Consider the following 12,942-nt stretch of genomic DNA (forward strand, 5'->3'; position numbering starts at 1 on the left):
TTGTACCGGACCGTTGTGGTGAAGAGGGAGCTGAGCCGAAAGGCAAAGCTCTCTATTTACCAGTCAATCTTCGTTCCAACCCTCACCTATGGTCATGAGCTTTGGTAGTGACCGAAAGGGTGAGATCACGAATACAAGCGGCTGAAATGAGTTTCCTCCGAAGGGTGTCTGGGCTCATTCTTAGAGATAGGGTGAGGAGCTCGGACATCCGGAGGGAACTCGGAGTAGAACCGCTGCTCCTTCGCGTCGAAAGGAGCCAGTTGAGGTGGTTCGGGCATCTGATTAGGATGACTCATTGACGCCTTCTTTTGGAAGTTTTCCGGACATGGCCAACTAGGAGGAGACCCCGGGGTAGACCTAAAACTTGCTGGAGGGACTACATATCCAATCTGGCCTGGGACGCCTTGGGATCCCCCGGGAGGAGCTGGACGGCGTTGCTGGGTGGCGTCTGGACTGCCCTGCTTAGCTTGCTGCCACCGCGACCCGACCCCGGAGAAGCGGTTGATGACGAGATGAGATGAGATGATATGCATCTACCCCATAATATAGAAATATACTGTTCATAAGGCTAACATAATAGTGCTGTTAATGTGAGGTTGTGGGAAGCGCATTTCAAAAGGTTTTCCAGTCGTCTTTGGTTTTTCTGGTGTCGGCATCATCAGTCTGCAGGCTGCACGTGCTCTGACGTGGCCGTGTTGGACGGCACTAGTAAAACAAATTGGATCAGACGTGCCGGAATCATTTCAGAAGTGGGGGGGGGGGCAACAACGATATATATGTGTGCAGGGGTGTACTGTATAGTGCTATAAGAGCGCACCGGGGCGCAGTTCCGTATGCCTGTATTTGCGGTTTTAATACAATAAAGCACGTTATCGAAGACACGTGTCCGCCCCATCTGTTTACTTTGTTGCAGTTAGGCAATCCCAATGTAGCGTTCTGTGTTGAGCTTGAGCGCTTAAGTGATACGTTGTATTCAGTTTTGAAATCCCACTCTTTCTGCTGGTTCTCGAGTTGGGGGACCAAGCTCCATCAATTGAGGTGTGGACGGCGGGGGTGTAACATTACTGTTAAAGTTTAGTTTTGTTTGGTTGTATTTTACTTTCTTATTCACTGGTTCTTTTGACATTTTTGCAGAAGCATGTGTTCGCAATATTGATAGCTACCAGAGCTGACGTAAGCTAACGGCTCAAACAGACAAACAACGCAAACACACATCATTTTATTGGTTGCTATGTAGGCTACAGTGCATTTGATTTGTGTTGCAATGTACCCTTTGATTGGATTAAAACGTGAATATTCTTCCTGATTTATGTCTGCGTGCTTTATTTGACCTAATTTCTTAGAATGGACGGGAATGATTGAAACGTCTTTTTACCGTAAGTGTTGCAATATAGGGGCATTAGCAGGGGCTGCAGAGATTCCTGACTAAAAAGATGTGGACCCCCCCCCCCCCATTCCGGCGCCCCTGATTTGGATGTAACATAGAGTAAGTTGAGTAGTTTTTTTATTTTAGCTGAGAATATTACTCTTGACACGTTATTGTAGAGAGATAAGTTGGGGGTCAAATGTATGACAATATCCATGGCCTCAGCACATTATCTCAAAGTGTAATATACTACTAGTATATTCCCCACAAAGCAAGCTGTTTTGGTCAGTCCAAGTATGCCTTGGCATGCACTCAGGTGCTATGTAAATGTTGTCTTAGGCATGCCTGGGCATGCTTAGTCCGGTTAGATGAATGAATGAATGAATGATTTATTCCGACCATGTAAACAAGCAGGAGGACGCTTGTTTGGCAAGCATGTCACCCCGATGGTGCTGGCAAGCCTCGCTAACGAGGAGGCCTTGAAGAAGAAGAAATACGCAAGATATAACATAAAGATAAGCCATTGCCAATAATCTGAAGTGATAAACAAATCCACAAATTAAAATCAGCAAACAAATCCCCGTATGCATCAAATCATTTGTTACATGTTCGAAAAACAGTAATAGGAAGATTACACTTATATTTCCCTACCCATTCTCACCTACTCTTAAGTTAATTCAGCTACTATACATTTCAAACTCAATTCCAACTGTACAGTATCAAATTCACTGCAAGTTGTGCTGCACGATACAAACTCAACTACTGTGAACAATAAGAGAAAAGGGGGGGGGCAACATCAAAAACACATGAGAGAACGAAAGAGAGAGAGAGAGAGAGAGAGAGAGAGAGAGAGAGAGAGAGAGAGAGAGAGAGAGAGAGAGAGAGAGAGAGAGAGAGAGAGAGAGAGAGAGAGAGAGAGAGAAGAAAAACAATGACGCTGACAGGCTATAAAAGTAGCTCATATTTACAGATGCTGTTTGGGCGCATGTTGATGCACATGTTCTTCAGGCCATAGCATAGTGATTATAAACAATAGGATTTATTGTCTTCAGGAAGATTTAATACAGCAGAAATGTCTCATCGGTGTCGCAACAGCTGCGATACATTCTGTTACATCTGTGGCGAGTATACGCTTAAGGCTCAAACACCCACCATGACTGCACGTATTAAGAAAGCCTATGACCTCTACTTTGGACGTAAAATTGGTGACCAAGAGAAACCCTGGGCTCCTCACATTTGTTGTGCAACATGTGCAGTCAACCTGAGATCTTGGCTCAGAGGTACTCGGAAGTCAATGCCATTTGCAGTCCCAATGATGTGGCAAGAACAGAAGCATCACGTGACGGACTCTTACTTCTGTCTGACCAATGTATCTGGCTTCTCTACTATCTATTGAATACCCCAATCTGCCTTCAGCCATGAGACCAGTGCCACAAGATGACAGTTTGTCAGTACAGAAGCCACCAGAGACATGCATCCTAGATGAGGCAGATGAAGATGCTACAATACTTGAACCAGAAGTGGAAAACGACACTGATCCAGATGTTGAACCCTTTATGCCTGGTTGTGCTCATCTGATAACACAGCCAGAATTAAATGACCTGGTTAGGGACTTATCATTTGTCAAAAGCTAAAGAGGAACTACTTGGTTCATGATTGCAAGGACAGGGTTTGCTGTCAGCACGTACATTTTCTAGCTTTTGTAACCGTCAAGAACATTTCACAAACTTCTTTATGCAGGTTGACAACCTGTGTTTCTGCACTGACATTGATGAATTGATTGTTCATGGCTTTGGGTTGTGTGCATGACCCACAACAATAGCGTGTTTTTATAGATTCGTCAAAGCCTGAAAGCTGTCCTGTTACACAATGGCAATGTCCACCCTTCAGTACCCATTGGCTATGCAGTACACATGAAAGAAACCTACAATAACATGGAACTGTTGTTGAAACACATACAGTACAACAATTATGACTGGAACATCTGTGGTGATCTAAAAGTATTGGCACTGCTACTAGGAATGCAGCTTGGATATACAAAGTACTGTTGTTTCCTTTGTGAAGGGGATAACCATGCTAAAGAGTCACATTACATTAAAAGGAACTGGCCACTCCGTAAGCATTTCATTCTAAGGCAGAAAGTGTGGCGCATAAACCACTTGTCAACCCAACAAAGATATTTCTGCCTCCTCTTCAAATAGAACTCGGATTGATGAAAGCAATGAACAAAGGTGATGGATTTCGCTATTTGAGATAGATGTTTCCAAGAATAACTGATGCCAAGATGAAGGAAGGCATTTTTGTTGGTCCACGAATCATCGTCAATGACAGGGAGTTAGAAGATCTGCTCGTGGGGCCAGAGAAAATAGCATGGAAGGCATTTAAGGATGTTGTTGAGAATTTTGTTGGCAACTGCACAGCACCAAACTACATCGAGCTGCTTGACAACATGCTTAAAGCATACAAAACCATGAAGTGTAACATGTCACTGAAAATTCATTTACTGCATTCACACTTGGACTTCTTCCCTGCTGATCTTGGTGCAATCAGTGACGAACACGGTGAAAGGTTTCACCAGGACATTGCGACCATGGAAAAGAGGTATCAGGGCAACTGGAATCCATCAGTGCCGGCCGAATATTGTTGGACACTGACACGAGAGGCACCAGATGCTGAGTAGAAACGAATATCAACTGCAAAACATTATGAGCTCAGTTGAACTAACACAATGTGTCAGCATCATTATGCAATTAAACATGTTAAAGTCAATCAGTTATTTTACTGTTTCTCCAAATTCCTACATGATACAGCAAACCTGAAACTGTTTTTGTGTTTAGCTTGACATTGTTTATCATAATCTCTAAACTTTTTCGGGAAGCAAAACGTGTGGAAATATTTGCGCAGTGAAATCACAAAAATGGGTTATATCTACAAAGCGGTATGTGATAGGAAAATTTTAAGGTGATTTTCATGATCAGCAGTCCAAAATGCATAAAATACACCAAAAAGCTTTCAGGAAGCAAAATCTTCACTGTCCAGTGTAACTTTTGAAAAGGAAAATGTTGAAGTAAAAAAGGTCTTAAGCATGATCTATCTATCTATCTACATACATACATACATAGTACATACACATCATTCACCACAATTAATTTGTTTATTCAAAACAAATGCATTTTTCTATTAATGATGAAGTAGTAGAGAAGATGTTAGCACTACTTCTTTACTTATGTTGACAAACTACATCCAGATATGAACAATACAATAAAAAGTAAAACTGTCACTAAATAATTCTCTGCTGCAAGATTCTGGGCTATGTAAGTGCTATTTATACAGATGGAAATAATTCTCAATTCATTTTGCTCCCATCATCGCTTTACTGGTGATGGCTCTAGCCTGCAGTACATAGCAGGCAGCTTTTGGTGATGATAAACATTAGATTTCAAAGGAAAAACCAATATGGCCAGCATATGAAAAGAAAAGAAAAGAAAAAAAACGACAATAAACGTGTCCAGATGAACCGATTCAACTTTCTGTGATGACAAACCGAAGGGCAAGCATGATCAGATCAAGGTATTGGAATAGACAGTAAATACATCTTAGAGGTTTGTGCAGCCACTCACAATTATTAATCACTGAACACTTTTTTCTGCAAAAAGTCATATGGCAAATATTCAACATCACAAACTGTAAAAAATAGATCTGAAATCAGATTTCATCAGATTTCTCTTGGAAAAAAAAGGTAAGAAATAGCAGGGAAAATATACGTGGAATGAGTGATTTCAAAAGAGAACAAAGTAATAAAAAATGAGAACCATGAAACACGAGTCCTAAGGTGAGAAAGCTTTTTTTTTTCTTTTTGCTCGATTGCCATTATTGCATTAGCTGATGAAACATTTATAAACAACAAAATGTCTCGAAGGATAAAAAAAAACAAAAAACAACATGGTTTCATACTCAAGTTCTACAGATTTCGATATTTTTTTTCTCATTTACTTACTATGGTGTTGCTTTTAAAATGCTGAAACTATTTCGATAAAAATGGCTTCAGTGTCAACACTCGCAATTAAAATAACTGAATACCATCAATGTTTCAACATAACATGAAACAGAATACATCATAAACAGTTGGAAAGGTTGCACCTTGGAACGAACCACAGCCGAGGACCGTTTGGGCAGCACCCCACTGGTCATACTGGAGGCTCCGTGCTGAAGAATTAAAGTGATCAAAGCATCTGTGGCCCTTTGAGTCACTAGGCACTGAAATGCCCTGCCTACAAAAACAAGCCAAATTGTCATTTCTTAAATTGCTACAAACATGTTCTCCCACTTGGTCTTCCTACAGATACTGCTGGGGAAAAAAGGTTTTCACCCATTTTCAGTCTTCTTACACACCCATTTTTAATTTGTGATATACAAATAAAATTGACTTGATCCATCTTATTCTTCTTTAACTTTCACTGGTTTCACCTTACTAGCTGTTAGTATTTACTGCTTTACTGTATAAAATGTATGATGTATAGTACTTTAACAAACATTATTTGTGATGTTTTCTAATTTAATTATCTTTAAGTGGTACAAAGAATCAAAACTAACACAAAAAGCTGTCTACCTTTGTGAGCAAGGTGTAAGTTCAACCAACTAAAGTAATGAGCATTTAAGAAGGACAACATTGTTGTTATGTGCCCCAAGAAACATTGTTCAAGAACAGAGAAAAGCACTGAAAAGGCACGGATAATGGAATAGCAGTTGAGCCGTGTTGGTCAGTAGGTCTCTGGTATAATAAAGTCAAATTCGGAGGCGGCCTGCGGAGTTGAGTTCATGGCGCTCGCCGGCTGGGTACGAGTACTGGGCTCGATAAAGATGTCGTTCCAGTTCAACATTTTGCTCTGAGTGGCAGAGTGGACCTCTTCACCCGCGGGGTTTATGTGCTGTACGTTGCCATCCTCGGTGATGACAGGGATCCCCATTTCTTCTGTGGTCCACGAATAGGCCTTCATCTGCAGGGTTTTACATGGGAGCAGGCGGTACAAGTTGTTGTCTGCGTCGTCCTTCTCTTTTCGCCCAGAAGGATCCTGGTTATGTACCTGCTTGCAGTGGGTGGACAGTACCTGGTAGTTCATGAACATTTTGTTACAAATCAGGCACTGGTACCTCCTTTCTCCTGTGTGGTAGATCTCATGCTTAGTTCTGTACTCGGCCAGGGCAAAGACCTTGTCACAGTAGTGACAGGGGTACTTTTTCTCCCAGGAGTGAGTGTTGAAGTGACGGCGAAGACTGGTCAGGCAAACATAGGGACGCTTGCAGACCACACACACATAGAACGTCTTACCGTCCATAATGAGCTCATAGTGATCCTCCAGCTCCTGTTTTGCCTTCTTTTTGTTAGGGCTACCCTTTGGTGACAGGGGTATTTTATCAAAGGGTTTTAAAGGGGTGGCCATTAAGGATCTTTTCCCCTTACCAACTTTGGATCCTCCCTCACCTGGGTCTTCTTTAAGTGGCACAATATCATAGGTATTTTCCCCAATGTTGGCATACACTTTACAGCCTGAGGAAATCGAGTCAATTTCTGCTGCCTTATCTAGTGTTATTGTTTTTTTGGCAGGTAAAATTGATGCGGGAATGCCAGGATTGGCTTCATTTATTAGGCTAACAGATGATACATCTGACAGTCTTATTTTGAAATCCCCTTGCTGAGCTGATGTAGAGATTTGCTTCTTTTGGACCCCTGTCATATCAGTGTTTTCAGAGGGCAGTGAGGTGTTTGAGGGCTCAGGGGTAAAACTATTTGAACTGGCTGGGGTCGTGGGTGCACTACCCAAGGAGCCTCTAGCAGGGGAAGACGGGATTTTGTGATTAGTTTCTGGGCTACTCAGCGGGCTGCGGTCTGGCAAGACTTTAGGAGCGTTTATGACATTTGGAGGCTGTGCACTTTCGGTTTTTACAAAAGCTACGCTTTTTTCTGTCAGAGTGGCTTTGTCATTTTTCTTTGATGCCACATCTTGTAGGTCAGCAGCTTCCAAATCAATGATCTCAGAGTTTGTGGATTTCTCAGTTGCTGCTCTGGCCTGACCATTTGTTTCTGAGACAAACATCACATCACTGTCCGAGTCCTCGTCAACATCAGCAGATTTACAAGTCTGGTTGAATTCCTCTGCAGATATTGAAAATGACTCTGTAATAATTGGCATTATCTCTGTGTGTGTGTCACTTTTGTTTTCTGTCTCTTTGGACAGACCAGGCAAGCCCTTGACTTGAGATAGTGGTAGCCCCAAATTTGCAATGAACTTCACACCCAATATCTGTCCAGCACTTATGAGCTCCTCAAGCATGTCAGAACGGACACGGACAATCTTGGAACTGTAAATGTAATTGAGAATCTGTTCAAAGATTTCAGCTTTGATGAAGTTCAACTCAATAACTTGCCCAGCCACTGAAAATAGCTGGTGGAAATAGGTACTTGAGGCAGACAGGATAGTTTTGTGAGCTCTGAATTTCTTGTCCTGTATAATTATGGTAACATCGCAAAATAATCCATGGCTTCGTTGCTCATTCATCGACTTCAGCACTGATGCTGAATACTGTGTGTCAGTTGCAGATATCAACTTGAGGTTTGGCATGCCTGTAGAGTGGAAAAGAAAACCAAACAATCACATTTGTTGTGAGTGCACTGCAAAAATCAAAATGGGCAAATATGTCCTAGCATGAAGAGTGCAGATGTGTTTTAACAGAAAGTGTGGTTGAAATTCACAGAGTGTAATATTTTACATATATTACAAAGTGTAATATAAGTGTGTATACACATTTAATGTATAATCACATGGCCAGTAATTTCAACCAGGTGAATGGTACAAATAGAAGCAAAGTAAATGACTCACTACACCCCCACCAAGAAGTCAGCATTAACAAAAAAAGGAAGTAGCCTGACTTAGTTGTTTAACATCACATCCCCAAAAGTTTGATTAATGACATGTACCCCCCCCCCCATAATGTTAAGCTTTGCCACCACATAGAAATAAGTTTTAGATTATATACAAAGTGCCTTTTCCTGGCTTTTAGAGAAGATGCTGAGATAATAACCATGTCATTGTGGTGGATTTGGAAATACATTTAACGGTTTAACAATCATGAGGAGCACACAAAATCCTTTTAACATGCAGGGCTACTGGAACAGTTCATAAACAAAGAAGGCACTGCATCAAATCCTTTACCATGTATAAGGTAATGAAAGACAAGATTTTTGATGTTGGTGGTCAGGGAAAAAACTTGGACCAATTTGAATTTGGTAGGTAGTTAAAACCCAGCATAAGTTATATGAATAAAATGCACTGCAGCAGGACAGGGAAACACACCAGTGACATGAGTAAATCCATGAAGTATGGCACAGAAAATGCTCCAGGGATGGGCAACATAATCCAGAAAGGGCAGTGTGGATGCAGGTCTTTGTTCCAACCAAGTAGTTACACACCTGAGTCTACACATCAAGGTCCTTAGGAAAGACTATTGGTTGACTAATAGAATCAGGTGTGTTACTGCTTGGTTGTAACAAAGACCTGAACCCACACCGGCCCTTTCTGGATCATGTTGCCAATTCCTGTATGCACTTGATTGAGACAAACCAAGGTGAAGTTAGTTTTCATTTGGATATTAAAGGGACCTTATGGGACCGTCTTCAAAGTGCAGTTTTTGTATTATTAAATCTTCAGTAGCGTCCCATATACGTAAATGTCAAACTTAATTTTTAAAAATGTTTGATTTTTTTTTTAAATATTACAAAAAAATAGCTACCCTTCTTTCTATAAGGCCTACTCATACAAAACCAAGTGTATTAGAAAGCGTACAATAGGAGAATTTTTTTCCCCTCTCACTTCTATGCACCCTATGCAGGGCCTTTGCGCACTGCCTGTTGATACCTATGTCCTATCGGGCTTGAAGCTGTTTTTTTGGCACTTACTTGCGTTGTCGCCTCCTCCTCCTCCTGCTGACTAGATCCTTCCTTGTGTTGTATTACCTCTCAGTTGTACGTCACTTTGGATAAAAGCGTCTGCTAAATGAAACTGTAAGATTGTAAACAGGAGGGTCAATCTGCGGCAATTACATTTTTGAAATTTTGTTTTATTTTTCATAAATGTTTATATTACAAAAAATATACAGGGCCTATTCATACAAAACCAAGTGTATTAGAAAGTGCATGACAGTTGGGTCAATCTACAGCAATTAAATGTTTGAAAAAAAAATGATTTGCCAATTTTGGATATTACAAAAAAAAAATCAATAGCTACCTGTATATTGGCCCATCACAGAGATTTGGATCAGTTCATCTGGATACAACGTTTGAGTCAAACATTTCATCACTCATCAAAGTGACCTCTTCAGTCTCAACTGACTCCACGTAGCTCCACCCTTATAAACAATACAGTAGTAGCATAACGACCAGTTTCATATGCAAATTATTGCAAGCATTAACTAGAGTTTCAATGGCAATGTGTAGGGCTGAATGATTTGGGAAAATAATGTAATTGTGATTTTTTTTAGGCCAATATTGAGATTACAATGTAGTATGCAGCCTTTTTTCCAAGTTCATTGTTTTCCGTGTTATCCACTAAACACAACAATAAATCATTCTGTAGTATGACCAACACAATGGTAAACAAAGCAACAACAAAGCACCGCAGAACAACAGACCTGGCATGAAAAATAAAAATAAATACGAATCTTACTGATCTCCAGTCAGTAACAAATCACACAACCTAAAGTGCATAAGCATAAAAAATAACAAATCTGTGGCTCTACCGCTCCAAATATATTTAGACAGTCATTGTAATAAAAACCCATCCATCCAAGCCACTTATCCTAATCAGGGTCGCGGGATGGAGCCTATCCCAGCAGTCACTGGGCGGCAGGTGGGGAGACACCCTGGACAGGCTGCCAGGCCATTATATATTTTGTAAATACATAAATATATGAAAAATCAAAAGATTTAGGGCGTCCAGGTAACGTGGAGGTCTATTCCGCTGCCTACCAACACGGGGATGGGCGGTTTGAATCCCCATATTACCTCCGGCTTGGTCGGGCATCCCTACAGACACAATTGGCCATTTGTGGGTGGGGAATAGCGTGATCCTCCCACATGCTACGTCCCCCTGGAGCGCCTCCTCACTGTCAGGTGAAAAGAAGTGGCTGGCGACTCCACGTGTATCGGAGGAGGCATGTGGTAGTCTACAGTCCTCCCCGGATAGGCAGAGGAAGTGGAACAGCGACCGGGACAGCTCGGGAGAACATGCAATTGCCTTAGATTGACCCACTTGGTGTACACTTTCTAACACACTTGGTTTCGTACGAGTTGGCCATTTTTGTAATATAAATCTTCTTCGGGCTGCTCCGTTAGGAATCAAAACAGCGGAGCATCCGTTGCCATCTTCCTGTCCGCTGCATCTTCCTCTATCACGCCAACCACCTGACATATCCTCCCTCACCACATCCATAAACCTCCTCTTTGGCCTCTCTTTTCCTCTTACCTTGGCAACTCCATCAAAATGTAATTGCCATATATTGACCCTCCTAGTGTACTTTCTAACACACTTGGTTTTGTATGGGTGGGCCCCATATACAGGAAAATATTGATTTTTTTTGTAGTATACAAATTTATGAGAATTTTTTTTTTAGCAGAAATGTAATTTGCTGTGATTGATGTCATGCACTTTCTAACACACTTGATCTTGTATCAGTTGGACATTTATATGGGAAGCTACTTCAGTTTTGTAATGCAAAAACTGAACTTTGAAGACGGCCCCTTAAATTCCCTTGAAAGTCCAATTTTCACATTAAAACTAACTTTACCCCGGTTTGAGACCAATTATATTCTGATGACCTACAATCGAATATAATGCTGCATTACTTTATTACTGCGATTCTGATTTAACGCTAACATAAACAACAAGCAATCACAATTTGTCGTTTTGCAGCGCAGACGTGGGAACTTAGGAGACACCTTTAGATGACCATGTTAGTCTGCACCTATTTTAGCTAATCATGCCGATATGCAAACAAAAACACTTAGCTTAGCTAACGTTTAGCTCGTACACTCAAGATAGTTGAGCAAGTGCCACTACGCTGCAAAATGAACACACAATATGTCGAATAAATATGAAGCTAGTTTGGAAATTATGTTGCATCAGCAACTTAAATATTTAATATCAATCAATGGTTAACTGACAAAAGCTAACGTATTTTGGAGGTTAGCTCTTCCTATGCGCGGCCTTCCGAGTTAAGCTAGCTGCTGAGCAGTTATGTAGCGTGCTAAATAAACAGCACGAGTTAATAAATACAACCAATACCGGACTAGTTTAGTTTCCAACGTACGAAAAATATTATTTACCTGCTACTTTGAGGTTTCTGTCCAGACCGAGAAAAATCACTACCAAACACGGCAACTTCGCCGGCAACAGACAATGAAAAGGAAGCGTATCCGTCTTGTCGATGCAGCTAATTTATGCTACTGCCACAAATGACTGTCATATGGAACAGCCGCAAGGGGTCACCATCACGCACGAGTTTCATTCAACTGAGAACTTGGTTAATTTTTTTTAAAAGAGAGAGAATAAGATAGACATTTTTGTACCTGCTGACAGCAAACCCCATCTTTGCAATCTTGAACCAAGTAGTACCGCTTTAGCTTTTGACAAATCTAAATCCCTGACCAGGTCATTTAATTCTGGCTGTGTTATCAGATGAGGACAACCAGGCATAAAGGGTTCAACATCTGGATCAGTGTCGTTTTCCACATCTGGTTCATGCGTTGTGGCATCTTCATCTGCCTCATCTAGGCTCCATGTCTCTGGTGGCTTCGGTACTGGCAAACTGTCACCATGTGGCACTGGTCTCATGGCTGAAGGCAGATTGGGGTATTCAATAGATTTCTTATTTTTAGTAGAGAAGCCATATACATTGATCAGACAGAAGTAACAGTCCGTCACGTGATGCGTCTGTTCTCGCCATATCATTGGGACTGCAAATGGCATTGATTTCCGAGTACCTCTGAGCCAAGCTCTCAGGTTGACTGCACATGTTGCACAACAAATGTGAGGAGCCCAGGGTTTCTCTTGGTCGCCAACTTTACATCCGAAGTAGAGCTCATAGGCTTTCTTAATAAGTGCAGTCATGGTGCGTCTTTGAGCCTTAAGCGTATACTCGCCACAGATGTAACAGAATGTATCGCAGCTATTGCAACATTTACGAGACATTTCTGCTGTGTTAAATCTTCCTGAAGACAATAAATCCTATTGGTAAGTAAACTCACTATGCTATAGCCTGAAGAACATGTGCATCAACATGCGCCCAAACAACATCTAGAAATGTGAGCAGCTTTTATAGCCTGTCTGCCAGCATCTAACCTGACTAAGTGTGCCCAGGCATGCATAGCACATACGCTGAGTGCGTGCCAAGGCATGCTTGGACTGACCAAAAACAGCTTGCTTTGTGTGCATATACTAATAGACTTAAAATATGACAGGAGATCACAAAAATATGTTGTATCTACAAAACGGTATGTGATAGGAAAGATTTAAGGTAATTTT

The 12,942-nt window shown here is 41.3% G+C and overlaps 1 protein-coding gene across 3 annotated transcripts; it reads right to left on the reverse strand.

The window, feature by feature from the left end:
* Positions 1 to 4,508: 4,508 nt before the first annotated feature.
* On the reverse strand, positions 4,509 to 11,856 carry zbtb33 (zinc finger and BTB domain containing 33). 3 transcript variants are annotated; one of them, XM_056290385.1, is made up of 4 exons: positions 11,745 to 11,856; positions 9,649 to 9,769; positions 9,321 to 9,423; positions 4,509 to 7,988 (listed from the first exon to the last, which is right to left on the reverse strand). In XM_056290385.1, the coding sequence occupies exon 4, from the start codon at positions 7,984 to 7,986 to the stop codon at positions 6,127 to 6,129; it is 1,860 nt and encodes a 619-aa protein (XP_056146360.1). In that variant the 5' UTR covers positions 7,987 to 7,988; positions 9,321 to 9,423; positions 9,649 to 9,769; positions 11,745 to 11,856; the 3' UTR covers positions 4,509 to 6,126. The 3 variants fall into 3 exon arrangements, with proteins under 3 accessions (XP_056146360.1, XP_056146369.1, XP_056146378.1); XM_056290394.1 differs by lacking the exon at positions 9,649 to 9,769 and having other exon boundaries at positions 11,745 to 11,806; XM_056290403.1 differs by lacking the exons at positions 9,321 to 9,423; positions 9,649 to 9,769 and having other exon boundaries at positions 11,745 to 11,798.
* Positions 11,857 to 12,942: the final 1,086 nt, after the last annotated feature.

Source organism: Lampris incognitus, chromosome 1 (genome assembly GCF_029633865.1).
Source record: "Lampris incognitus isolate fLamInc1 chromosome 1, fLamInc1.hap2, whole genome shotgun sequence".
In the NCBI taxonomy this organism is placed as follows: domain Eukaryota; kingdom Metazoa; phylum Chordata; class Actinopteri; order Lampriformes; family Lampridae; genus Lampris; species Lampris incognitus.

Bases quoted from the DNA above. Each gene is read 5' to 3' on its own strand.
- zbtb33 (XM_056290385.1), bottom strand. From the start codon at position 7,986: ATGCCAAACCTCAAGTTGATATCTGCAACTGACACACAGTATTCAGCA.